Genomic DNA, 26,217 nt, shown 5'->3' with positions numbered 1-26,217 from the left:
CTATTAAGAAAAACAGAGAATCTCTCACCCAAGAAAGCTATAAAACTATATTATACTCTCATTTTTATTTATTTTATCCTTATCCAGACCATCTTAACTCTTTTAAAATCCAAAACCACAGTCACTCACTTGCGATCAAATTCCCGGTAGGCATCCCGCAGCCAACCTAGAGATGGTTTGTTTTCACTGGTCAGACCATGATGCAGATATATTAGGGTGTAGTCACTCTCCACATACTGGTCCAGTGTATACTTCAAATAGCTGAAGAAACAGAAATGGCAGTCAGTAATTATATCAGTACAGTAGACTCTGGTCACAACCATAATTTGTTCCATAACTTTGGTCGCAAATCGATTTGTGACCCAAATCTAATTTTGGAAATTTGGTGCTTACAAAAAAAATGACGCGAAAGGGGAAATCAACCTGGGGGGGGGGGGATTGTGAATTTTTTGGTCGGAACCCGATTTGGTTGTAGTCAGAAGCCTTCGTGACCAGAGGTTCTACTGTAGTTAGTCAGAATAATAACAATCCAGTTTCTCTATATAAAGACAGATATGAATTATAAAATGTGATTGGGAATAGCTGACAAAATAACTATGAGTATTTCCAGAATTTTCCCTTAATGGTTGTTCAAAAAATCTTCCAAAGGTACTTTTTCCATAAGGCAACTGGACTTTCAAAACATTTCACTTCTCATCCAAGAAGCTTCTTCAATTCTAACTGAATGGTAGGGAATGGAAGGATTTATATTCTTCTCTGAGAGCTAATGGCTAACCCTCAGAGTGCTAAAACGATCAGATGACTGCAAAGAATATAAATCCTTCCATTCCCTACCAGTCAGTTAGAACTGAAGAAGCTTCTAGGACGAGAAGCATTTGGGGAAATTCAAACATTAAGCAAGTCAGTTAGAGCAATACTCACCTTAGCAGCTTCACATGATCAAGCTGATAGCTAGGAGGCATCCGACAGGCACTGAACAAAATTACTTTCCGCCCATACTTATCATCACCTAGGATAGAAATGCTACATGTCACAGCATAAAGCACAAAGTAAGGAGCCCTAAATAGAAAAGCAGCAGAGCTAGCTTAAATCACATGCTTAAATATTCCAGTGCCATTTTCAACTCAACACCAAACTAAAAACTGCCACATAACATTTGCTTGCAGAAAAAGACCGGTGACACAGTTTGGACATGGCTAATGCTTGAGACCAACCAAATGTCCTGCCAATGAAAGGTGGAGGAATGATGTTCTTTTTAAAGCGACAAAGATAATGGCAACCCTGGGCCATGAGACGTCAATGTGGATTTGCTCTCTTTAACTCAATTTAGGAACATCCACAACATCATCATGACACATATTTGTGATTCTAAAGCAAAGGAAATAAACAAAAAACAAAACCCTTTTCAACACACAGTAACTGATTAATTTACAGGGGAGTATTCTTGCTGTGTGTTTTCCCCAGTGCATCCCATCTCTCAGCACCTGCTTGTTCCTGCATACTCAGTATGAAAAAGGAAAATCCCCACAAGGAAGCAAAGCAAACAAACTCAAAAAATAAGCAATAATTATCTGCCCTCAAGCTCTATCAACTGACAAGCGAACCAGCAGATGACAGAGTCACAAGGACTTCTGCTACTGACTTGTAACACATATGATATAAAATAATCATTTTTTTACAGCCCAGAACCATGCACATCACTAAACAAGTCTGTGGCAACATTTGTCTTAGATATGACAGACCAATAGTTTCCAATAGAAGAGGATATATGTAACTCAGGTTTGAACTGTGGAGTCCTTGGTGCTCTTTGAGTTTAGTCGTTTGCTTGCAGATGTTTAATTACCCATCTAGGTCAGGGGTTCCCAACCCCGGTCAGTGAACCGGCACCGGATCGTGGCATGCCAGCAACTGGGCCACACAAACAAGCGAAACTCCATCCCCAGGATGCAGGCAGCACACAAAACCACGTCTCTTCCGGTCCATAGAAAAACCTTTCTCCACGGACCTGGTGGTACCCAAAAGGTTAGGGGCCACTGTTCTAGGTGACACCATCAGTGTTGATGAGTATGGAGTTTGCTCCCTCTTTATATACAGTAGCTTACTTGCCATGTTGGTGGGGTATGTAGCTTCCTTCTTGGTAGTTCAAGCAGAAAATAATACCCTAATCAAGGAATTCCACAGACCAAGAGGTACCTGATTGTAAGTTTCCCCCATTTTTTTCCCATACTATCAGATTACATCTAATATGAAAGTTATATCATCAACGGAAGCCTTTTAAGCAGCCTATAATGAAAACAAATAATACTGTTATCAAGAGGAGATTTCAGAAACAGAGGTTCCACTACCTTGCCAGGTTATGAGAAGATGAGTTGGGTTTTTTATGAAAATAACAGAAAGGCTGATGAATATGATTTTGTACATACAAGGTTTAATCTGCTGTTTAGGAACTTAGTTGCCATTATATATTTATTGCAATATAATATATAATAAAAGTAGGACATTAAAGATATTGAGCTTTGGCGTAAATTGCTTTTTTCCCAAAAAGCTACATTTGACAATCTGACTTCTCATGTGATTAAAATGCAAGTTTGAAGTAGCCCCTACCTAAAACACATTTTCTTGAACAAACATATGCGTATGGAAAAGGAATTCTACAGTATATTCTTCTCTATGGGAGCAAAGGTGGGCCTTTCTGCATAGGAGGTTGAAATTATATGCATTTTCTCACTGTTTAATATTTTAACTATCATCATAATAGTATTTTTTATTTATTTATTTATTTATTCAATTTATATGCCGCCCCTCTCCGAAGAGCCAGGGCGGCTCACAATACACTCAAAAAATCACTATAAAAGCACTTAAAAAATAAAAACATTAAAAACATTAAAACCCATTCACACCATTCAGAGCCGGCTCTCGTCAGATCGCAAAGCAAGATCAATGGCCCCAGGCCTGCCAGAAAAGCCAGGTCTTCACCGCTTTTCGGAAAGCCAATAGGGTGGGGATGGTCCGGACCTCAGGAGGTAACTGGTTCCAGAGAGCTGGGGCAGCCGCAGAGAAGGTCCTCCCCCGGGGGCCCGCCAGCTGGCATTGTTTAGCTGATGGAACCCGGAGGAGACCAACTCTGTGGGATCTTACCGGTCGCTGGGAGCTATGTGGTAGAAGGCGGTCTCGAAGATAACCTGGCCCTGAGCCATGTAGGGCTTTAAAGGTAATAACCAACACCTTGAATTGTGACCGGAGACCAAAAGGGAGCCAGTGCAGCTTGCGGAGAATTGGTGTAATGTGGGTGTACCTAGGTGCACCCACAACAGCTCACGTGGCTGCGTTCCGGACCAACTGTAGTCTCCGAACACTTTTCAAGGGTAGTCCCATGTAGAGCGCGTTGCAATAATCTAACCATGAGGTGACAAGGGCATGAGTGACTGTGAGGAGAGCCTCCTGATCCAAGTAGGGTCGCAATTGGTGCACCAGGCGAACCTGTGCATAGTATATAAATAGTTAAAGAAAATACAAATTTCCTGTCATACAGATTTTATTTTGATTGATCAGTTTATTGTTACTTCAAATTCATAAGGGAGGAACATTTTGTCTTTTTTTTAATTAGGTGTATTTACAACTTCTACTGTATATATTCCTGTGACAAATGAAGCTTACTTGTGACTGATACAAGCCAAAATACAATGCTAAATATTACTAAGGCGTATAATCATCTTAATTGTGTTTAGATCTTATTTCTACAAATACCGAAATAATTAATACATGTTTAAACAGCATTATTCTGCAAAGCTTCAAATGAACCAAACTCCTTCACAAGAACAACTTTCAACATATTAAATATACAATATATTAGGATCAATGATCAAGCAAGGGACAGTTGATGTAAATGTAAAAATGATGGTGGTGGGGAGAAGGAAATTGTATCAAATGAGATACGAGCTACATATGGACTCATTTGAAATAAACATTGCTTATGTAAAAGACTGATGCAAATAGCAGAAACAAATGGAACCTGCAACAAGGTTGGAGTACTCACTGTTCATGTTTCCAGACACTCCATTTGCCATTTTCCTCATTCCCCATTTTTTTATGCCTTCCACCCAGAGTTCGGCATCATTCCATGCCTATTAAGTATATTTGTCCTTATTATCTTGGAAATCCCTCTCCTAAGATTTTCTTTTCTTTCCTTTTTCTCTTGTACCTGTGCAAACATTAGGATTTGCCATTCAAGCACATGATGGTGGAAGGCACTTGTGACAAAATGGCACCTAAGAGAGACATGAAACCAGGACGGCAATGCAGAGCTAATCTGAAACAATTATACAGAGTTACCAGTCAAGTCACAAGACCAACATCCAACAGTTTATCCCATGGTTGCCCAAAAATAAAGCACCTCAGTAAGAAACATTCATATAGTTCCCCCAAAATTGAATTACTATGACACAGTACATATATCCAATGTATGCACTGGAGTAGATTGCAGATGCTTTTAAGAGTTTACTGGGATAACATTGTTTTGCAGCTAATACGGTACAATGGAACCCCTTATCATTTTTTTTTCTACTTCTTACATCTATTTCAACAAAGGCAGATATACTTCTCTGTTCTGCAGGATGGTATTCTGTATATTACAGTCAAAGAGAAAAGACTCTTTTAAAAAATTGCAAAAAAGATTAGTCCTACCACTAGTATGGTAGTGTTTCTTAAATTATAAACCATAACTGTTTTAAGAGACAGAGCGTCAATATTATTTTACTTTGACAAAGCAGTTGTTTCAGTGTGAATTCAATGTGAAACAAGAACTGATAACAGGCTTTAAATATGGACAGGTTAATATTTCTGATGTACCCACTCACAATGAGGAAATATTGTACAACATTCTATAACCATCTAGCCCTTAGCTGACTAATTTAACAAAATCTGCAAGTAAGAAGCATAGAACAAAAACTTGCAAGATGAAAAAAATGCAAGATGAAATTATATCGTCTTCTACTGCTTTATAGCAGCATTCTTGAATGGTAACAGAATACTTTTGCATCAGATAATCAGGCTACCGCCTAATTTGTGTTAATAGGATGTGGTGTATATAATTAGAATTTAAATTCAACATTTTGAGTTTGAATTTAAAAGTGGAAACAAATAAACACAGAAATCAATGGATGCTTTGAAAACTGTTCGTAGACAATGATCTCCATCTTCAACCTTTACTTTTAGAGCAAACCCAGTTCCCAACTCTTAGAAAAATCAACATGAGTTCAAAAGTAAACCATGATTATACTTAGCTTCCTGGTTACTCTAATAAAATATCATATAACACTTTTCATAGCAAAGAAAACCTTCTAATAACTTGATTATTTCCAACTTGTCTAATCTCAACAAGGTTAATTACTATTGTGTTTTAGTTTTTTTTAAAAAAAGCTACCATGTTTCCCCGAAAATAAGATCCTGACTTTTTTTTTTGAGCCCCCGAAATAAGGGCTTGCCTTATTATCGGGGAGGTCTTATTATTTTGGGGGTGCAGGAGGTGGCGAGCGTGGCCACCTCATGGCTGCTGCTGGGTTGTGCTGCTGTGGCAGCGCAACACAGCTGCTCGTCAACTGTTCGTTGGGGCAACCAAAGGTGGGAATCTCCCCGGCGTTCTTAGCACTCGCCCGCCTCCCATCCATCCATCACCCTCGCCTGCAAACTCCTGCCCTGCTCCCGCCTCTCCGCCGGACGACCTCAGAAGCCCAAAGCCCAAAGCTCCCTTTTCCATAGCACCCGGCTCTTTATCAAGGGGGGTGGCATGTGGGAAAGGGAAGAAGCAAGACGCATGGAGCAAGATGGGGCTTGCTCCTCTTGCCATCTCTTTTCCCCCCCTCACCTGGGGCCCGGGGAGACGCAAGACATGCATCTTACCTGCCTTACAGCTCTGTCGCGTGTCTCGCCGTTGTCTACAGGCAAACATGTTGTAGAGTAAAACCAAACTTCTCTCAAGTTCGAGAAGTTTGATTGAACTCGTGAGTTTTTTTTACCCTACAACGTGTTTGCCTGCAGACAACGGCAAGACACGCGATGGAGCTACAAAGCAGGTAAGACACATCTCACGTCTCCCCAGCCCCACCCCTCCCCACCTGCCACCCCCAAATTGCACCCAATTTGGGCAGGGGCAGGAAGCCCTGCCATGCCCGGTGAGAGCAGAGAAGAGACAGCAAGAGAAGCGAGCCCTGTCTCGCTCCATGCGTCTCACTTCTCCCTCACCCCATTGCCACCCCCCTCGATAAAGAGCCGGGCACTGTGGAAAAGGGAGCCGGGCGGGCGCGGGCGTTGGGCATCTGGGGCTGCCGGGAGTCGCCCGGCAGAGAGGTGGGAGCAGGGCGAGAGTTTGCAAGCAATCACTTCCCCTTTGCCTTCTCTCCCAAAAGTGCTCCTCGGGCACAGCCACTTTTGCAGTAGGAGACTTGCGCCTCACACCGGCCTTCCGAAGGGTACCATAGCAGCAGCTATCCACAATTTTTTAACCCTTATTTTGTCCCGACCCACATGGCCCAGTATTGTCGAGACAAAGTAAGGGTAAAAAAATTATGGATAGCTGCTGTTACAGTACCCTTCGGAAGGCTGGCACGAGGCACATGAGGCGCATTGCTTGGCCTCCTGCTGCAGAAGTGGCCACAATCCATGGCAAAAACGGCCACGCTTGCTGGAGGGGCTGGCCGGAGTGGCACCCATGAGGCAGCTGTTCCATTAGGTAAGGAGGGTGCGAAGCATGTGGGGTGCGTTGCTTGGCCTCCGGCTTCTTTTGCAGCCACAATTGGCTGCAAAAGCGGCTGTGCTTGCTGGAGGCGGCGGTCTGAGCGGCACCCGCGAATCAGCTATGAATGGCGGCCTGAGTGGCTTAGCTGATCCGATTAAGGGGCCGAGAAGCCCTGAGGTGACCAGAAAAGGGCTGCTTCCTGTGCTGGCCACACCTACCCAGTCACTAGGGCTTATTTTCGAGGGAGGGCGTATATTTACACCCACTCCAAAAATCAGGCTTGGCCTTATTTTCAGGACATGTCATATTTTCGGGGAAACACAGTATCATTTATGAAGTATGACAACTGATTATATCATATGTGCCTTAATATTTATAAATGTTTTATATGACTCAGGGATAAATATTTCTATTGATAATTGAATTCAAGGTGTACAAATAATAAACAATGATTGAATTCCCATTATTCCAAAGCATGTATATTTAATAAATATGAAATCAGCTGGTTAATTCTGCATGAAACTGCATTGTTGAATTTTAATTTGAATGCTGAATTATAAGAATGTTATATTATACATCAGAATCTCTTTGGTGCACTCAGAAAATATGTCACTGATATACAATATGCACCTGTAGTATCTTCCCAGACTATCTTCAAATGTTTCCAGGGCTGTGAGTTATTTCAAAATTGTCCAGGATATTTGAAATTCCAAAAATGAATCCAATGTGAGATAAAGATTTTTTATAATATGTGAAACACTTTAACTGTTGTTTAAAGTATACTATAAGCTTTTTTCCTCCAAAAATTCTTTAGTTAATAAGCCATCCATCCTAGATTGTTCCATGAATAAAAACTTACATGATTACAGAAGCAATATTTACTTTCTCTAGAATCTCTTCCTCCTTTTAATGCACTGTTTAGCTAATAATGCTAAAAATAGGATATTGAAATCAACTTGGCTATAACTAATAAACTAAAACCTGTAAAGCAATGGCAACTAGGAAGCTCAACAATAGCAAACGAGAAACCAGTGTGTCTCTATACCTCAGTAATGCAGGTATGAGAGAATTGTTAGGCTAAGGAAAAATAGGATTTTAAAGGGCAGAATATTTAACAGCTCAGGGAGCTTTCCTTTCTGCCATTCCTCATGACAGTGTCTTTCATTCCTCATTTAAAAACATACCGTATTTTCCGGCGTATAAGACGACTTTTTAACACATGAAAATCTTCTCAAAAGTCGGGGGTCGTCTTATACGCCGGGTGTAGCTCTCCTGTAACCAGGCAGACCAGTTGGAGACCCCTGTTCTATTTGGTAAGATTTTTCCCCTTTGGGAGCTTTAAAAAAAATAGTCAATTGGGGTTTTTTTAGTTGTTCTTTTTTAGACCTAGCCATTTAGGAAGCCCTTTAGGAAGTTTTAAATTTAGCTTTCATATAAAAATAAAAATAAAATAAAATAAAATAATATTGTGCAGCTTTCTGAGATTTAGTGTGTTTCTGTAGTGTTTCACTCCAACTACACAAACACACAAAATCTCACAAAGCTGTATGTGGAATTTTGTGTGTGTAAAGTGTGAAAGTTGGTTTTTTGGACTTTTTGTGGCTGTGTGAGGTTCCTGCTTGTTGCAGGGGCCATTTTGGGTCTAGCACAGCTGCTTTTACATTGTGGGTGAGCCAGTTGTGTTGTGTTGTGTGTGTTTAGAGTGTGAAAGTTTTTTGGGGGGGCTTTTTGTGGCTGTGTGAGGTTCCTGCTTGTTACAGGGGCCATTTTGGGTCTAGCACAGCTGCTTTTACATTGTAGGTGAGCCAGTTGATGTTTTTTTAATTTTTATTTGGTGTGCATTGGAAGAGGGGCAGTCTTATATGGCAAGTATAGCCCAAACCCTATATTTTAACAGGAAAAGTTGGGGGTCGTCTTATATGCCCAGTCGTCTTATACGCCGGAAAATACGGTAAATTAATTTGCCTTAAGAAAAGAGGAACTGACTACATTTACAAATTTTAAAATAGTAATTGCCAATCTTTCAAAATTATATTAATCAACCTGTCTGTATAGACAAGTGAAGATAAACATTTAATTCATAGACATTTAAGATATAATCTTCAAGAAATGTAAGCTTATGATTATTTACAGGAAGACATTATAAAAATGGAAAAGCCATGGAATAAACAGATCTTAAGGAGATTTGGAAGAAATTAGGATTCATGTTGGAGGTTCTAAAAGAAAGTGCTCAAAATAGTACCAAAGCACAGAGGATTAAAAAAAGCCTGCCCATTTTCTAGATTTCAGAAATCAGTTTTGATACATTTAATGATGTCACAGCAAACATGGAAGAGGCACTATCTCTTCTTCCAGGATTTCAAATTAAGAGAAATGGTAAATTAAAGAAATATTAATTACAGAAGAAACTGTCCCCATAAAAAATTGAGAATGGGAAAGTTAACATTAATTATTTCCTAATGGGTAGCGTACCCATCACCATCCAAGAAAAAAGAAGTTAACAGATGAGAGCAGAATACCCCAAATAAGCCCACCAGCTGATATCCACTGCAGAGCTCTGCTAGGAAATTTCAAAATCCCAGAGTTGAATAGATTGATTATATATGGGTAGTATGACCAAAATGGCTGTATCCCCAGTTTAGAAGAGAAGCATGGCTGCAATCTACTTGGCATAATGCACACAAGTGAACTTTGAGGACTGGGATTTAGCCCTCAGCTTCACAGAATTTGGGCTCCCTTGAGATAACCCAGCGGCAGGTCACAGTCATGCTAAAGAGCGCCATGATCTTAAATGCCAATGAAAAGAAGACTAGGCATTTTACCTACCTGGCTGGACCCCATCAAGTACACCCTGCCCTGGAGGAATAGAAACAAAGGTACATTATACTAAAAGTCCCTTAAGTCAAACTGACTCCTTGGACTGATGACGAAGGTTGGAATAAAAATTTACATGCAAACCCAAAGACACACAGAGTACCAGAACATTCCTGGGTATTTTTGTTTCCCAATGCTACTCTTTTTAAAAAGATAGAATGCTCTTCCTTTATAAATCTAGGACATAATACCATTTTCCAAACTCTCCAAAATCTAAACAAATACTTTTTGTTGCATTTTGCTTTTTTCTATACTAGAGAAAAGCACTATATTTCTGGCAGACACAATAAAGTCTAACTTTTTCAGACTACAAAACTTATTTAAACATAAAGATGCTCTCAGAATGTCTCACAAAGTCTGACTTCTTTCAGTCACTGAAATTCATTTAAAAAGCATGAACTGAAAACAAAAGTTTAAACCCAGAGATTCCTATGTCTATTTTATATAGTACGGTAATTCCTTTTATAACAGGAAAGAATCGGGATACTATTGATAAAACATACAATATAACTCAAAGAATCCACCATTTTCACTTTTCTTACGAGTTTTGAAACTCAAGTTAACTGATCATATGGTTATTAGCAGCTATCTCAGTTTCTTAAATTTCATGTAACCATTGTTTATTCAAGAGCAAATCTCCCATTATAACGGGTGAAATGCTCCCGGTTCGGACCGGATTGCCCGATCTGGTAGCAATGGAGGCGGGTAGTTCGGAGAACTGGTAGCAAAAATCCTGCCCCCCCCCATTGCCCAGCTGAGCCGTGCAATCATCAGAGGCTTTTTAAAAAATTTTAAAAGCATTTTTTTACAACCTCTTCGGCTGAAAAAATGCTTTTAAAAGTAAAAAAAAAAAGCCTCTGAATATCACACAGCTCAGCTGGGATCATCAGAGGCTTTTAAAAGCATTTTTTCTACAACCTCTTCGGCTGAAGAGGTTATAGAAAAAATGTTTTTTAAAGGAAAAAAGCCTCTGCTTATCAGGCAAGTCAGCTGGGATCATCAGAGGCTTTAAAAGCACTTTTTTTACAACCTCTTCAGCCAAAGAGGTTATAGAAAAAATGGTTTTAAAAATAAAAAATAAAATGTTGGCCATGCCCACTCAGTCATATTACCCCCACCCCACCAAGCCACGCCCACAGAACCGGTAGTAACAAATTTTACATTTCACCAATGCATTATAGTATCACATTAATATCCAAGAAAGCTGGTACACACCGCACAGCAGAAACTAGTTGCCAGTTACCAAAAAGAAACAAACATGCTTATTATTGGGAGAAGAAACTAACATCTCATCCCCCCAAAAAAAGTCCTAAAGTAGTGCTCTACAATCTAGAGTCGTCCAAATATGTGTGAGCTGCACTGGCTGGGGAGCATGGGAACCGAATCCCAATAAAACACAGATATCTGTAGCAGTCAAAATATTGCTGAAATATTCTGTTGTGTATGCTGAAAAAAGTATGTATCATCTGAATTACAGTTTCCCTGTTTTTTCACTATCTTCAGTCATATTGGAGTCTGATATTTGATATTTACCTCCTAGTTTTGACTGCCTCCTTAATTAACTCTAACTTGCCATTTAGTTGTTCTCTGGCAACTCAATCCTGACCTCAGAGAATGGTCTTTGCAGACAATGTAATGCTGCTCTATGGAAATGCAGAATATGAGCTCATCAAACTAGAATGCTTCTTCCTGAGAACTTCCTGAGAACTTCCTGAGAACTGGAGCCAAGATTAAATTGTGGGTTGTTACATTCAGTGACTCTCTGCTATCTATAAATTCCTAGCTTCTTCTAAATTTTTAAGTTTTAGGTACTACAATTGACAAGGCTAGCACCAGCTGTCTTCAAGGACATTCTCATTAAAAGATTGAAATCCTCTCCAAGGATCGCTATCCACAGAATTCTGTACCACATATTCTGCTACCACCTAGAGCAGTGGTGGTGAACCTTTTACTCACCGACTGCCAAACAGGTCTATGCTTCGCACACTTTGCATGCCTGTGTGCCATCCGTGCTAACATGCGGCTCCTCCCCATGCACTGCACATGGAACCACACCATCTGCGCATGCACACATCTTTAGCATGCGCCCCCACTGTGCGCTCTTTCCACCACTGCCTTTATAACAGCTTTTACAGCAAGGCTGTCAAACTCCTGGCCTATGGGCCGGATGCATCACGCACTGGCCACGCCCACATCTTATTTAGCAAAGGGGGGGAAAGTCCCAATATGGCACGTGATGCTGCCGTGACGACGTGAGTTTGATACCCCTGCTTTAGAGCCTCTGATCTTGGAAGCCCCTTTTGTGCATCACTAAAACTAAGCTGTACCTGTAAATTTGTCCAATCTCATTTGAAGAATCCAGTCTTTAAATTATGAACTCTCTTCAATACAAAAAGATTAGTGATTGTGAGCATTAGTTGCACTTATCACATTGAGAGTGATGTTGCGTTTACTCAAATAACCCCCACACAAAATGGCTAGGGCTTCTTTTCGGGGAGGTCTAAATACTGACTCACCTCGCAGCAGTGGCAGGGAGCCTGCTGCCGGACCACTTCTTCTGTGGCCACTTGCTGCCGCTCGCACGCATTGCCCCCGGCCTCTGTTTCGCTGTCAGAGGCTTCCCCAAAGCCCTCTGCAGCTGAGAAACACGGTCCGGATTGACGCACACGTCGCCCCCGGCCTCCATTTCACCATCAGAAGCCTTACGGAAAATCCTCTGCAGCCAATAACCAAGCTCCAGATCGGTCCGGAGCTCTGTTATTGACTGCAGAGGTCTTTCCAGAAGGCTCTGACGGTGAAACTGAGGCCTGGGGCGACGCACACATCAATCCGGACCTCGTTTCTTGTTTGCAGAGAGCTTTATTGAAGGCCTCTGATGGCGAAACAGAGACCAGGGGCAACGCCTTGGAAGCGCAGCAGACTAAAGCACTGTTAAGTAACACCAGCTGCCTGCAATTACTGCAAGTTCAAATCTCACCAGGTTCAAGATTGACTCAGCCTTCCATCCTTTCGTGGTAGGTAAAATGAGGACCCGGTTTGTGGGGGCAATAAGCTGACTTTGTATAAAAAAGAAAACCGCTTGGGGGGGCTGAAAGCCGTACTAAGCAGGTCTATACAAAAGTATGAAGGCTATTGCTTAACGCATTGTAAGCCGCCCTGAGTCTCCGGAAAAGGGTGGCATATAAACCGAACCAATAAATAAATAAATAAACACATGCAAGTGGCGGCAAGCGGCCGAAGAAGTGGGCCTGTAAGGCGAGGCAGGTGTCAGGGTGTGCGAGGCCTGGTAAGTAGGGCAGCTCCACCCCCATCTCCACCTTAGCTTAATTTTTGCCTGTGCATCTCGCCCCTGCACCCCAGGATGGGCAGGGTCTTAATTAGGGTTTAATTTGGGGGTAGGGCTTGTATTGGGCGCACATGTAAAAAATCAAGCTACTTTCAGGGTAGGTCATATTTTCGGGAAAACACAGTAGTTTATATTGTCTTACATTTCCACCATCAAAGATATGGTGAACTTTTGTAGGCAATGTGACCTTTCTCTCTTGCTTCCACCATCTGTATTCCACTATTGGAAATATTCATATAGTTCAGTCTTAATTTAACCAGGAAACTAAAATATAACTTACTTACTGTCTACCCAAGCAGTGCTTTTTGGCCATGGAGAAAAAACAACCAGTGCAACATTAGGTTTTGCACTTCCAAATCCCACAGCCAGTGAAGAATAATATAATGTATTGTATCAAAAGTTGTTGAGAGATCAAAAACAACCAGTATGGTTGCACCACTAACCCAGCTCCCCCAAAAGTTATCAACAAATACAATCAATACTGTCTCTATATTATGCTCCAATCTGAAACCTAACTGAAATGGTCCCAATAATCTATTTCTTCAAGGAATTGTAATCTCAACAATATTACCAAAAGGGGGAGACTGGAGACTGGAAGAAAATAGTTTTCCTTTTATTACATTGTTATAAATTTTGATACATTGTATTGTTTCAATACCCTAATGTTTACATGATATAATTATATATTATTAGCATTGTACTATTTAGATACCTCCAAGTACTGAAAATAGAGGAAGGAAGGAAGGAAGGAAGGAAGGAAGGAAGGAAGGAAGAATGGATCCATATTTATTACAATATAGAATGTCAATATTACAAACATAAAATTACTTGGGATTTTTTCCAAAGTTAAGTATAACATTAAAAAAGAACCACTACAATTCACATCAAAATATTTGTAACGCGATAATGATTTTGGTCTTAAGTAATTATTTAATATTAAAATCTCTCCATTATATTATTACAGATAGATAGATAGATAGATAGATAGATAGATAGATAGATAGATAGATAGATAGGTAGGCAGGCAGGCAGGCAGGCAGGCAGGCAGGCAGGCAGGCAGGCAGGCAGGCAGGCAGGCAGGCAGATAAAATGCATCTTAAACACACTTAACAAAAGTTAAAATATCTAAAAAGTAGAAAAAATAAAAAATAATAAAAAGTACTATTAGTTTCTGACCTTCATCACTTTTATATTTATTTACTATTTTATAATATTTGCAGACATTCAGGCACCCTTAAAAATCAGACTACAAGTAATCATATTTTATGGGTGATGGAAATGTAGTAGGAATAGAGTTGCCTTGAATCACAAGATGAGCAGCAAACTAGGTAGGTAGGTAGGTAGGTAGGAAGGATTCTGAGAAGGGTTTGATGCATTCCAGTTTAGATATTTTGTGTGAGAGACAAGCCCTCCTTAATAGATCTCAGAGTATATGGTAGAAGCAGATAGAATCTAGCATGATTCTGTCTTTAGGTATGGAAACAATAAAGAACTCAGCTTAGAAGAATTACCATGTGTCATTCTTTGGTTTTGGGCATGACCATATGTATAAGAACCATTCTTGCTTTAATTGGATGAAAATTATTGAGAACTCTTGGTCCAGAGGTGGCCTTTTGGTTAGGTATGCACCACCACATTGAAGACAGATGGAAGCATCCCTATCTCAAGGAAGAATTTATCTTCACATGGATCCACACATTATCCGGTGGGAGCCTATGAACAAGAGGATCTAATAAACAAGAGGATCTAATAAACAAGAGGATCTAATAAACATGGCCAGACTAACAGTTGTGAAGATTCTGTCCATTTTCCCAGAAATCACACCATGAAATACTTTCCAGACAACAAGACTGTCATTTCAATAAGACCTCACCAGTTGGAGTCTAATTCAGAGCAAATGCAAGCAACATTACCCACCAGATTCCTAGAGTAATCCCCACAGCAACTATTCACACAGCAAGGAATGGATCACTTTAAACAAGGCTATCAACCAATAATAATAGCATTCAAAGTATTATGTTTTGAAGCTCTTAATGCTACAATGAAATCCCTAAAATGGGCTCTTACACTTGGGTTACATTCACTCTTTGTCTTTTTCCAATGAAACTCTAGATATCTTTTAGCTGTTTTATCTTTCAAAATTCCTTAGAAGACCAGGGAGCCCTATAAGATTGGCAGAGAGAAGCTACATAGAAGCAATCTAATCCAAAATCCTTATCACACAACCATTCCAAGCAGAGATCATTCCCCCATAACTTAGATTGGCATATACAATCTGGAGATTAAGTAACAGTGGTGTGGAGCCTGCTAAATGACTACTGTACATTGTTAGGAAGTTTAATTGTACTGTCACTTATTTTAATGGTTTTAACATTTTTATTGTTCTTAATGGTCTTCGTTGTATTATTTTGATTATTTATTTATTTATTTTTGTTTTGTGTTTCAACTTTGTGAGCCACCCAGCATCACATATATGAGATGGGCAGCTATATAAATGAAACAAATAAATAACTATAATCCCATTTCATTTCAGCCCTATCAATTCATAATACTGGACAAGTTGTTTTTTAGCACTTACAATTTGCTTTCCTGTGAAATTAATATAGACAGGAACAGAAAATTTGCTTTCCTGTGAAATTAATATAGACAGGAACAAAAAACTATGCCTTATTTTAGTAGAAGACCACTTCAACTGATTTGAGGAAATTACTTCTACACATTGCAGCTTTATATCATACAACATACTTTTAGGAGGCCCTATTCTAAATGTCTGAAAAATGCTTTTGTGCATATAGTAAATGAAAATGCAGAAGAAAAGTGAATTGAAATACAGTCCAGTTTTTCTTTTTCTCATAAATCAGAGCTAAAAATCAATGGGCATTTGTAATATTAGAAATTTTTTTACTTGTGAACAGGATAATTAGAGATTAAGCGCATAAACATTTAATAAATAAACTTCCAGAAAACAAAGAAATGAAATTACATGCATAACATGTATTTATTTAAAGCTATTTTTGCTTTGCACCTGCTCCATAGATAGATAAATAGATAGATAATAAATGAACCTTCTTCTGAACTACAATATGCTGTTTACAATGGAAAACAGATAACACAGAAAAATAAAATTAACATGAACACAGAAATAATTAAACCATATTAGCAGCACAGAATCTATAAACATTATTTACTTCCCACAAAATAAACAATATTTCTGGAGCATATGAAAGTTTCACTGAATGTTATTCATGAATTCTGTCAAATGGTAGAAATCTGAGGAAGTCAGCAATAGAGCTATTCTTACGTATTCGAACACAATGTGTACCACAGTTATCTTTTGTTTAGCCCTATCTAATAATTTAACAGTGGAGACCTTGTTTCATGAATTGTTCAATATCTAGTTACAGTCCCTGAGAACAGAAAGGCATTCCTATCATATTTACATAGAGAAAGAAGATATCTCCCTTGCTGAAAATCTCTCAGAAACGAACACTACAAAACTATATATAAAAGTTATTTAAATGCATTTTGCTGTAGAGGACCGGAATGTGCCTTCAATTATCCTATACATTCAAAGTGCCTAATGGACAAAAAGACTACACAATTGCAGTTTGAAAATTTAAAACAATTATTGCTATCAAAGAAATCTAAGCAGATGTGTCCAAAAACTATCCAGCAATTGCATTTATCCATGTATCTGACATTTGCTCCTTATTTATCATTTACTTTCTACAATAAGATATTCTTCATTTCTATTAATTAGTCACTAGGAGAATCTGCTATCATGTATACCATAGGTGTCAAACTCTATCACGTCATGTGACGTATCATGACACATCGTGAATTTTTTGCCTTTGCGGAGCTGGGGTGGGCGTAGCCTGTGCGCGATGCATCCAGCAGGTGGGCCGCCAGTTTGACACCCCTGGTGTATACCGTATTTGGCATTATGATTAATATTAATCATAAATATAAGTTAAAAACAATTGTCCACTCTTCCAGTCTTAGGACAACATTCCCAGTAACCATTAACATACCATATACTTCTCAATTAAGACTGCATGCAATAGCTGAATTTAGTACTCTATATAAATCAGCTAAACAGAAATGTTAGCAGCCTAGCTATCAATGATTTTGAACAGTGGTTTGACTTTTCACTTTCAGATGTTCCACAGACTAATTAGACATATGAACAAGGTACCCAATAATTTAGACCGAGAATTAAAATGCTTGCTATGGCTCAGAAAAATTAGAAGTATTTGCAGGTTCTGAACAGATCACCTTATCTGGCAATTGTCTGTTATATAAATATATGAAATTAGTTGACATCTCAGAACACCAACATATTCTGGTGTTTATTTTAAAAAGTCATCTGAAAGCAAATAACATCTTACTGCTGCTTTCTAACAGCCTTTTCCAGATAGAGGTTATTATCCCTTTGCACTATGAATGAGACAAAATTTCTCTTTCTTCAAAAAAAAAAAAGGGGGGGGAGGAAAAGTCCTACAAAAAGTTACAAAGTTCAAAATATATCAAAGTAATTTGGAAACTATTTTGATAACTTTTTTGTACTGTTTTCTCACTTTAGTTTTTCAAATATCTGTTCTGCTGGAAATGATTTCTAGTATATAGTTATGATATATAATCCAGAAATGTCAAAAAGCAATTGTAAGGCTAGCAGCCCACCGGAAAATCCAAGCTCTGTAAATTTAATGTGAATTTAAAGAAATATACTGGAAATGGGCTCAAAACCAATTCTCTATTTTTGTCAAGAAAGCCACATGGATATAGCCATTTAATCAGCAGTTCAATCTGAGAGAGGTATTGTTTTTTATGACAAATCATTCAGGCACTATCAAAGACTTTGGCTCATAACCTGCGTTCTTCAAAATTTAAAATTATTTCCATTCTTTGCAACTTTCAATTATTTCCTAGAGAAGGTATCATTAAAATTTTTATTTTGATTGTTGACAGTTGTAAAAATAATTATTTATTTTATTTCAAAGGATTATACTACTATAACAAAACAGTACCTGCTACTTCCACAATCTGGTGCCTAGCAATATCATAGTAGGGATCATCCCACCGCAGATGTGTGGCAGAATCCGGGGAGCTCTTGGTATCATCTGTACAGTAGATATGTAAATAAACAGAGAGAAAAATATCACATAAAGTCAAACTTACTAAATAAGGGTCCAGAACTATAGAGAAATATCTAGGTGCATTATCAGTAGGGTGGCTATATTGATTTCTCTGTATACCTGCACCTTTATTCAGGTGTGGTGGGGTATAAATGGGGTACATTTACTTATTCATTTGGTATTTCAAAACAGACAGGTGCATGCCCTAAGATTGTTTAAACATATTTAGAAATGTATCTGCTTTAACTATATAAAAACGCCATTAATGGAACAAAATAATAGACTTAAAATCTTCTGCCACAAATCCTAAAATGAACAACTCTAATCTACTGCATTGATATCTATATCAGGTATTTCTTTGCTATATACAACCTGTAATATTCCAGTTCTTATTTGCTGATTACTATCTTAGTTCTTTATTACAATTTATAGTCAGGATACCAAGCAAACTCTTTTGCAATATCTTAAAGAAATTTAAGATGAATGCTGAAGAACAGGGTTGTGCAACATTTTGGATTCAAAGAGAAACAAGTGCTTCTGAGTATGCAGACATCACTAACAGCCAATCTTTTCCTGAGACTGTACTACAGCTGCAGAGGACAGTTAGGGTCTTGCAGAGAAAGACAGAGCTGGTTTAACAAGTTACAGACAGGCAATATTTTCAGATTATGGACTCCTTAAAAAGGGGTCCCCAAACCCTAGGCTGTGTCCCACTACCGGGCCTATTTGCAACTGGGCCGCACGAGTGGTGAGCCGGCGTGCACAACTTGACTTGTACAAGTAGCAGGCCAGGGCATGTGTGCATGCATTTAAATCAAGCTGCACTAGCATGTGCATGTACACCAGCCTGCCACTCGCACACCCCAGTTCTCCTTCCCCCCACCCCTGGCTGCCAAGCTGCAAAGGTTGGGGACCGCTGCCTTAAAACTTGACTGCCACCTCCTGCAGTTGTTTTATTAACAGAAACACTTACCTGACTTTGGGAAAACAGGCTCTTCATCTGATGGCCAATTTTTGTCATCTAGAGAGGCCAATTTGAGCTGATTGAGAGACTCACTAGTATCTTCCAGACTCAGGTCCTCTTGCAAATCTGGATATTGCTCCATGCTTCAAGTGCTCAAAAGATTACTTGAAAAGAAGCAGCAGAAATTCACAAATCAGCGAAGAAACATCTCACAATTTTCCCTGGTATTTCCCAAAGTGTCCTCCTTTAAATGTCATTCTAGATGTGACAGACCTTTCATTCATATCTAACTTGAGGGGGGAGCACAGATAAGACTGTTCTGATTGCAATTGCATTTTGTTTCATTATCCCTCTTATGCCAATATATTTGCTTTCCCTTCAGAGCCTCATAACAAAGGTGATAGGAAAAGACAAGGCAATAGGCCTGTCCAAATTATTTATTGAAGTACTAATATGTTGATGTGCAGGTCAAAATGACAATTTTGCAGTGAGATCCCTAGGGCTAAACCCTCTCTCTCATCTGTTTAACATCTATGTGAAACTATTGGTGGAGATTCTCCATTGATTTGGGATTAGGTATCATCAATTTACAGCGGATATAAATATCTTTATATCTAATATCTAAACCAAACATCTTTAATATCTAGTCCAGGCCAAGCAGAAGTGGAAATCTAAACCTGATGTCACTAAGGGGACCAGGTGTGCCAAAGAAGACTAAGACTGAATCCTTACAAGATAGAGTTACTGTTGGGACAGAAATCCTCTGCTTCCTTTGATGCCTATGCTGCCTCTAAAGAAGCTGGTATACACTTTGGAGGTTTTTCCGGTTTCACAATTTCTGCTGGAATAGGAACCAGAAATGGCCAGCTTCAGTTGTGCCCCTTCTTGTACCAGGAAGCACTTGTCACCTCTCATGTAGTTCTACCTACATTTGATCACTTTTTGGACACTTGGCAACCACCCCACATTTACCGCTGTTTGCAAGGTCCTGCGGTCATGTGACCATGATTTATGACCCCAATTATGGACAATGGATTCACTTAAAGACTGTTGCATTTGCTTACTGACTGGTGATTCACTTAACAACCACAAAAAGGTCAAAAATTGAGTGCAGTTATGTGGTGACTGGCATGCTTAATGACTGCTTAATGACTGGCATGACTTACAATTGTAATTCCAGTTTTTTAGAAGTGATTTGCCATTGCCTCCTTCCTAGGGCTGAGAAAAAGTGACTATCCAAAGGGCACCTACCTGGCTTTGTGCCTAAGGTGTAACTAGAACTCATGATCCCTGGCTTCTAGATTGATGACCATTACAGTACACTGGCTCTCATTAAAAGTGTTAGGGAATCCTTAAAATCAACTCAAGCAGTAATCAACTCCAAAATAAAATATTTAAAAAATGGATCAAAGCAAGGCTATATCTAATATTAGAAATTAATATAACTTCTATAAAGGCAACAGCAAAAAATATCTCCACATATTAAAGCATTATGCCATAATTTCAAGAAATCCTTGAGGGCACTGAAGGGAATTTAGCTGCATATTTTATGGCTACGGTAATTTAATATTAATATATTATGTCATTAGTCATATCAAAATGTATATCTACATTACACTTACACTTCAGTTGACTATAAAATTATTGTGCAGGAAGTCTACCTTGACAAAACACATTGGTAAGAAATAATAATGCAGACTGGCAAAACTACAAAATTAATCTCAGCTATGGTTTGTTCCTCTCTCAAAGATGGAAGGAGCTGCCAAAGGGACAAAGAGCAGGACATTTTACTCTTTTGAATGAATAGCTAATGCTAGAAACATGCTGAAATTGCAACCAACCATCTGTCTTTAGCAATATCCTCAGTTTCTATGGAAACCTTAACCACCATATGAGGTGACTCATTCTCTTCAAAACAACTTCAACAGCATATTCTCAAAATTATCTAAATTTATCCAATTAAAGCAATATCCCTAGTATCAACATAAAAACAATCTCTAATTTGCTTATAGTAAACGATTCCAATTTTCTCACTTGGTAATAGTGATCAGAATACAGTACTTATTAATTATCATACCACTACGGTATTTAGTTTATAAGTGGTATTTATATTCTGTTTTCTCTGAAATATAGACAGCATATGGCAGATGTTCTCCTAATGCCATCCCAAAACCTAAGTGATATAAGTATATGCAAGTAATATTTGATCTATGATAGTGTTTCAATATGTTGTTAAATCATCAGTGAAGAAATAACCAACACAAATATTAGAGGGAAACTAGTATTTATTTTCATATAAATCATAAAAATACCTTCCACTGACATAGCTCATACTTTGAGCAGAAAGTCAGATTAATGCATAAATATAGAATGTTTCACCATATTAGTAAATTTTAACTATATTTCTGTTCCATTTGAAAATGAACATAGTACAAATATATTGAAGTATTTGAAGTTCCTGGCCATATCACTCCTATTACTTCTTAGAAAGCATCTAATCAAAACACTTTGCAGTATTCAGCATTGGACCGAAATATAATCTAATCTCTTACCAAATGAGACATATCTAATTTGGTGTATTTTTTTCTTCAAATATTAAACACCATTGGAGATTTCTTATTATTACAAGACAAACTACTAGTTGACATTAAAAAAACAAACTCTGAGGAGCATGAGTAAACCTGAGGAAATCAGGAGTTGGAAGCTACCAAACTAGTTTTCTGTTTCTAAATATGCAAATCAAATAATTGCCTTTTTCTCATAGCACCAAATCATGGGTGGCTGTGTTATCTAAATAGCATCTGTAAAACATCAATTGTTCAATTCTTTACTAAAATTTATTGTTTAACTTATGCTTTGCTGAAGCAACCTACAACACTTTGCAGATTAGTAAACATTTAAACATCAACTAGTAGAGCATATATCGTTTTAGTAGAGATGTTTGCCACTTGTAATGTTAACACAGAAATATAGGAGATAGAATAGAATAGAATAACAGAGTTGGAAGGGACCTTGGAGGTCTTCTAGTCCAACCCCCTGGCCAGGCAGGAAACCCTACTACACCACTTCAGACAAATGGTTATCCAACATCTTCTTAAAAATTTCCAGTGTTGGACCATTCACAACTTCTGCAGGCAAGTTGTTCCACTTATTAATTGTTCTAACTATCAGGAAATTTCTCCTTAGTTCTAAGTTGCTTCTCTCCTTGATTAGTTTCCACCCATTGCTTCTTGTTCTACCCTCAGGTGCTTTGGAGAATAGTTTAACTCCCTCTTCTTTGTGGCAACCCCTGAGATATTGGAACACTGCTATCATGTCTCCCCTAGTCCTTCTTTTCATTAAACTAGACATACCCAGTTCCTGCAACCGTTCTTCATATGTTTTAGCCTCCAGTCCCCTAATCATCTTTGTTGCTCTTCTCTGCACTCTTTCTAGAGTCTCAACATCTTTTCTACATCGTGGCGACCAAAACTGAATGCAATATTCCAAGTATGGCCTTACCAAGGCATTATAAAGTGGTGTTAACACTTCACGTGATCTTGATTCTAACTCTCTGTTTATGCAGCCCAGAACTGTGTTGGCTTTTTTGGCAGCTGCTGCACACTGCTAGCTCATATCTAAATGGTTGTCCACTAGGACTCCAAGAACCCTCTCACAGTTACTACTATTGAGCAAGGTACCACATATACTGTACCTGTGCATTTTGTTTTTCTTCCCTAAATGTAGAACCTTACTTTTTTCACTGTTGAATTTCATTTTGTTAGATAGCACCCAATGTTCAAGTCTGTCAAGATCCTTCTGTATCTTGAGCCTATCTTCTGGAGTGTTGGCTATTCCTGCCAGCTTGGTGTCATCTGCAAATTTAATGAGTTCCCCATCTATCCCCTTGTCCAAGTCATTGATGAAGATGTTGAAGAGCACTGGGCCTAAAACAGAGCCCTGGGGAACTCCACTGCATACTTCCCTCCATGTAGATGCAGTTCCACTGAGGACTACATGTTGAGTGCGGTTGGTCAGCCAGTTACAAATCCATCTGGTGGTGATGCTGTCTAACTCACATTTTCCTACTTTATCTAGTAATATGTTATGGTCTACTTTATCAAATGCTTTACTGAAGTCCAAGTAAATTATATCGACAGCATTCCTCTGGTCCACTAATTTTGTCACTTTGTCAAAGAATGCAATAAAATTAATCTGGCATGATCTATTTTTGACAAACCCATGGTCAAAGCAGCTTAACATTACCTACATCTATTCTGTATAGGCAGTCTTTGAATTACAATCCAGGATCCTTGCTTAACAATGGCAGTTGGGACCAGAATTTCCATTGCTAAGTAATGGGATTATAAAGTGCACCATCAGGTAATCACGTCACATAGTATCAGCAATCCCTGCATTCCCTCTTGTTATAATTAAGGAACATGGGTCATTAAGTCAGTACCATCTTGCAACTTCCTGCCAGCTTTCAATAACCAAAGTCAATGGGGAAGCCAGCAGGAAGCCACAAGTCCCAAGGCCGCTTGCAAGCAGGCCAGCAGGCAGATAAATGGCAGCTGCTGGATGAAGGATTCACAAGTGGCTGGGGAGGCACAGCACAAGTGCAACCAGGTTCAAGAAGAGAGTACATGTGGGAGAATAACAGAATAACAGAGTTGGAAGAGACCTTGGAGGACGTCTAGTACAATCCCCTGGAGAGACTTACACAAGCAACCTGCAACTTTCCTTGCCGGCTTCTCGGAAGCCAGGAGGAAAGATTACATATCACAATCACATGACTGCAGAATGTTGCAGATAAGTGCTAGCTGATTGGCCAGTGATGAGATTATGATCATGTGACTAAGAGGCTGCTGGGCAGTTGGGACTTCAAGGACCAGTTTTAACCACTATTCATTCATTCAGCGCTGTCATAGCTTCAAATGGTCACTGAATGATTGGTTGTTAACTGAAGACCACCTGTATATATTCCAGCAAACATTACCTTTCATTTCAGACATATTTAAAAGAGGACTATAAGAAAATGAAGTTATAATTAACTTTGAAAGGAAAAGGTAATTTTAGATATTCAGTGTCCCAAACTTTCTCTATTTTTTCCAAAAGTAATGATTATAAGAAGTCACTAAAACTTATGATTTTAATACTTCAAAATCATTCTGTTTATACACTGAGGCAAAGAATAATACACGCACAATAATATATAACTTGTTCTAAGGTTAACAAAGAAAAATAATAGAACAATTAAAAAAAGAAAGCAGACATGAAACATCAAAAGCAACCATTGGCTTGATCATTTAGCAAAACATGTAAATTCCTTTTCAATCCTTTTCAATTTCATGTAGAGCTGTGTTTCTCAACATTAGCAGCTTTCAGGTAAGTGGACTTCAACGCCCAAAATTCTTGGAGTTGAAGGCCCTATATCTTAAAGCTGCTAAGATTGAGAAACAATGTCTTAAGAGAATCTATACCCATACATGTACTTTAATGTACTTTTATACATTAAGCATGTATATGTGGGAATGGGAGCTCAAGAAATTATACTTGAAGTGCTGGTGCCCATGAATGTCTGTCCTTAGCTTATGAAGAAAGCAGATTTGTTTTTATTTCCTGTATTCAATAAGCCCAACAAAGCAATAAAATAAAGTTATATACATTTTTTGCAACTCCAGCATTACCATTATAATAAAATCCACTGAAATTTTGCAGCAATAGTTGAGGTACTAAAGAAAAATAGGCATTTAGCTTGCCCAACCAGCGGTACAGTGCAGTTCAAGGGGGAAAAAAAGCAAGTTAACCCAGGATGATCCCCCTGCTTCACAGCTTTCAGTTTAAATCAAACAAGATTAACTGACTGTATGACACAATCTGCTGAATCAGGTTATAGTTTGAAAAATACCACACCTTTCTGTCAGAACATAACTTCTCTGAGCATGCAAGTTAGTAATGCGATTTTTTTCCAGTTGTTGGATTTGCTGTAGTATCACCAGAATCAAATCGGCTGAGCCAGTAGAATTGTTCAATACAAATAGAATAGAACAGAGTAGGAATAGAGGTCTATTCTCAAATCAGCCAATTTGAGTCTGGTAATACTACAGCAAATCCAACAACTGGAAAAAATTGCATTAGAAACTTGCATGCCTACACTACTCCTAAATCATTCCTGGCCTTCCTTTTTTTTTTTTTTACTGCAAATCCAATACACTTGAAAGAATTTCAGCTACAGAACACTTGAACTTTATTTTGATTGTTATTCAAGGCAATCAATGCCATACAAATCAATATACAGCATAAAAATCTTCAGAAGTCAGGTAGAATACTCACTTAAAAGGAACCCTCCTTCAAAATTTCCAAACAAATTCTGCTATACTATACAATACAATAGTATGTACTATACAGTTGTGTTTGTTTACTGAATCTCTCTGTCCAACCTCATCCACGTATAGACTTCTTCTTTAAGACATCCATCTATGCATCACACAATTTCCACTTTCTGTCACAGGTCAGGGAAAGCCCTGCAATTTTCACTATTAGCACATCAAGCTGATCAGTACAAACTAACATTAAAAAAATGCCTATGGTTAGAATGATTCAAATCCTGTAGTTTGCTTTTAGCAATTTCTCCCTCCCTAAGTGTTACCTTACTTAGCATAAATTCTCTTTCTAAACAGTCCACATAATACAAATCTATCATTCAGATCACACATTACACTAACTAAGCCATTACGTTACATTACAGTAAGCCATTGTGTTTGGTTTTGCCTACACAATGTGTGAATCCAGGTTCTATGGTTGTATTAATCGCTGATTATGGCTTAAAAAACAATATCAAATTCAGCCAGTTGTGGTTTATGTAACAAAACATGGTGAAGCCAATGATAGGTTGTGCTTGCTAAGACGACCACAATTCTGCAATAACAAAAGCAGGATGTTCCTTTGGAAAACAATGCTCGGGACTGTAAAGTAAGTTAAGAGAAGGAAGTTGACGGGAGAAATGTTTTCAGTGAAACCTTGACAGGAGGCTGAGGAATAAAATAAGGTACACTAAAAAGGGAAGGAAATGCCCAAAGACAGAGTTGAGGGGGCGCCTGCGCCTGACCGAAGTGACAAGGGTGGGAAAAGGAAGACAGAAGTTCAACGCAGAGGCTCCGTGGCTTGGACTTTGGCCAAGGAG

The 26,217-nt window shown here is 38.6% G+C and overlaps 1 protein-coding gene across 2 annotated transcripts in view; it reads right to left on the bottom strand.

The window, feature by feature from the left end:
• The window catches only part of ARHGAP1 (Rho GTPase activating protein 1), a 38,046-nt gene that overhangs the window by 11,542 nt on the left and 287 nt on the right, over positions 1 to 26,217 (bottom strand). The window contains exons 2-6 of one of the 2 annotated variants that reach the window (XM_034417485.3): positions 19,062 to 19,216; positions 17,981 to 18,073; positions 9,560 to 9,589; positions 922 to 1,009; positions 130 to 261 (exon numbers count right to left, since the gene is read on the bottom strand). In XM_034417485.3, the coding sequence (XP_034273376.1) occupies positions 130 to 261; positions 922 to 1,009; positions 9,560 to 9,589; positions 17,981 to 18,073; positions 19,062 to 19,194 (476 nt within the window). In that variant the 5' untranslated portion in view covers positions 19,195 to 19,216. The remainder of the gene's footprint in view (positions 1 to 129; positions 262 to 921; positions 1,010 to 9,559; positions 9,590 to 17,980; positions 18,074 to 19,061; positions 19,217 to 26,217) is intronic. The other variant, XM_034417486.3, reaches the window with a different exon arrangement.

This window comes from Pantherophis guttatus, chromosome 1, assembly GCF_059756535.1.
Source record: "Pantherophis guttatus breed Tessera chromosome 1, ASM5975653v1, whole genome shotgun sequence".
Classification (NCBI taxonomy): Eukaryota; Metazoa; Chordata; class Lepidosauria; order Squamata; family Colubridae; genus Pantherophis; species Pantherophis guttatus.
Note: the sequence above shows the minus strand (reverse complement) of the source record. Positions and strands in the feature narration are given on the sequence as shown.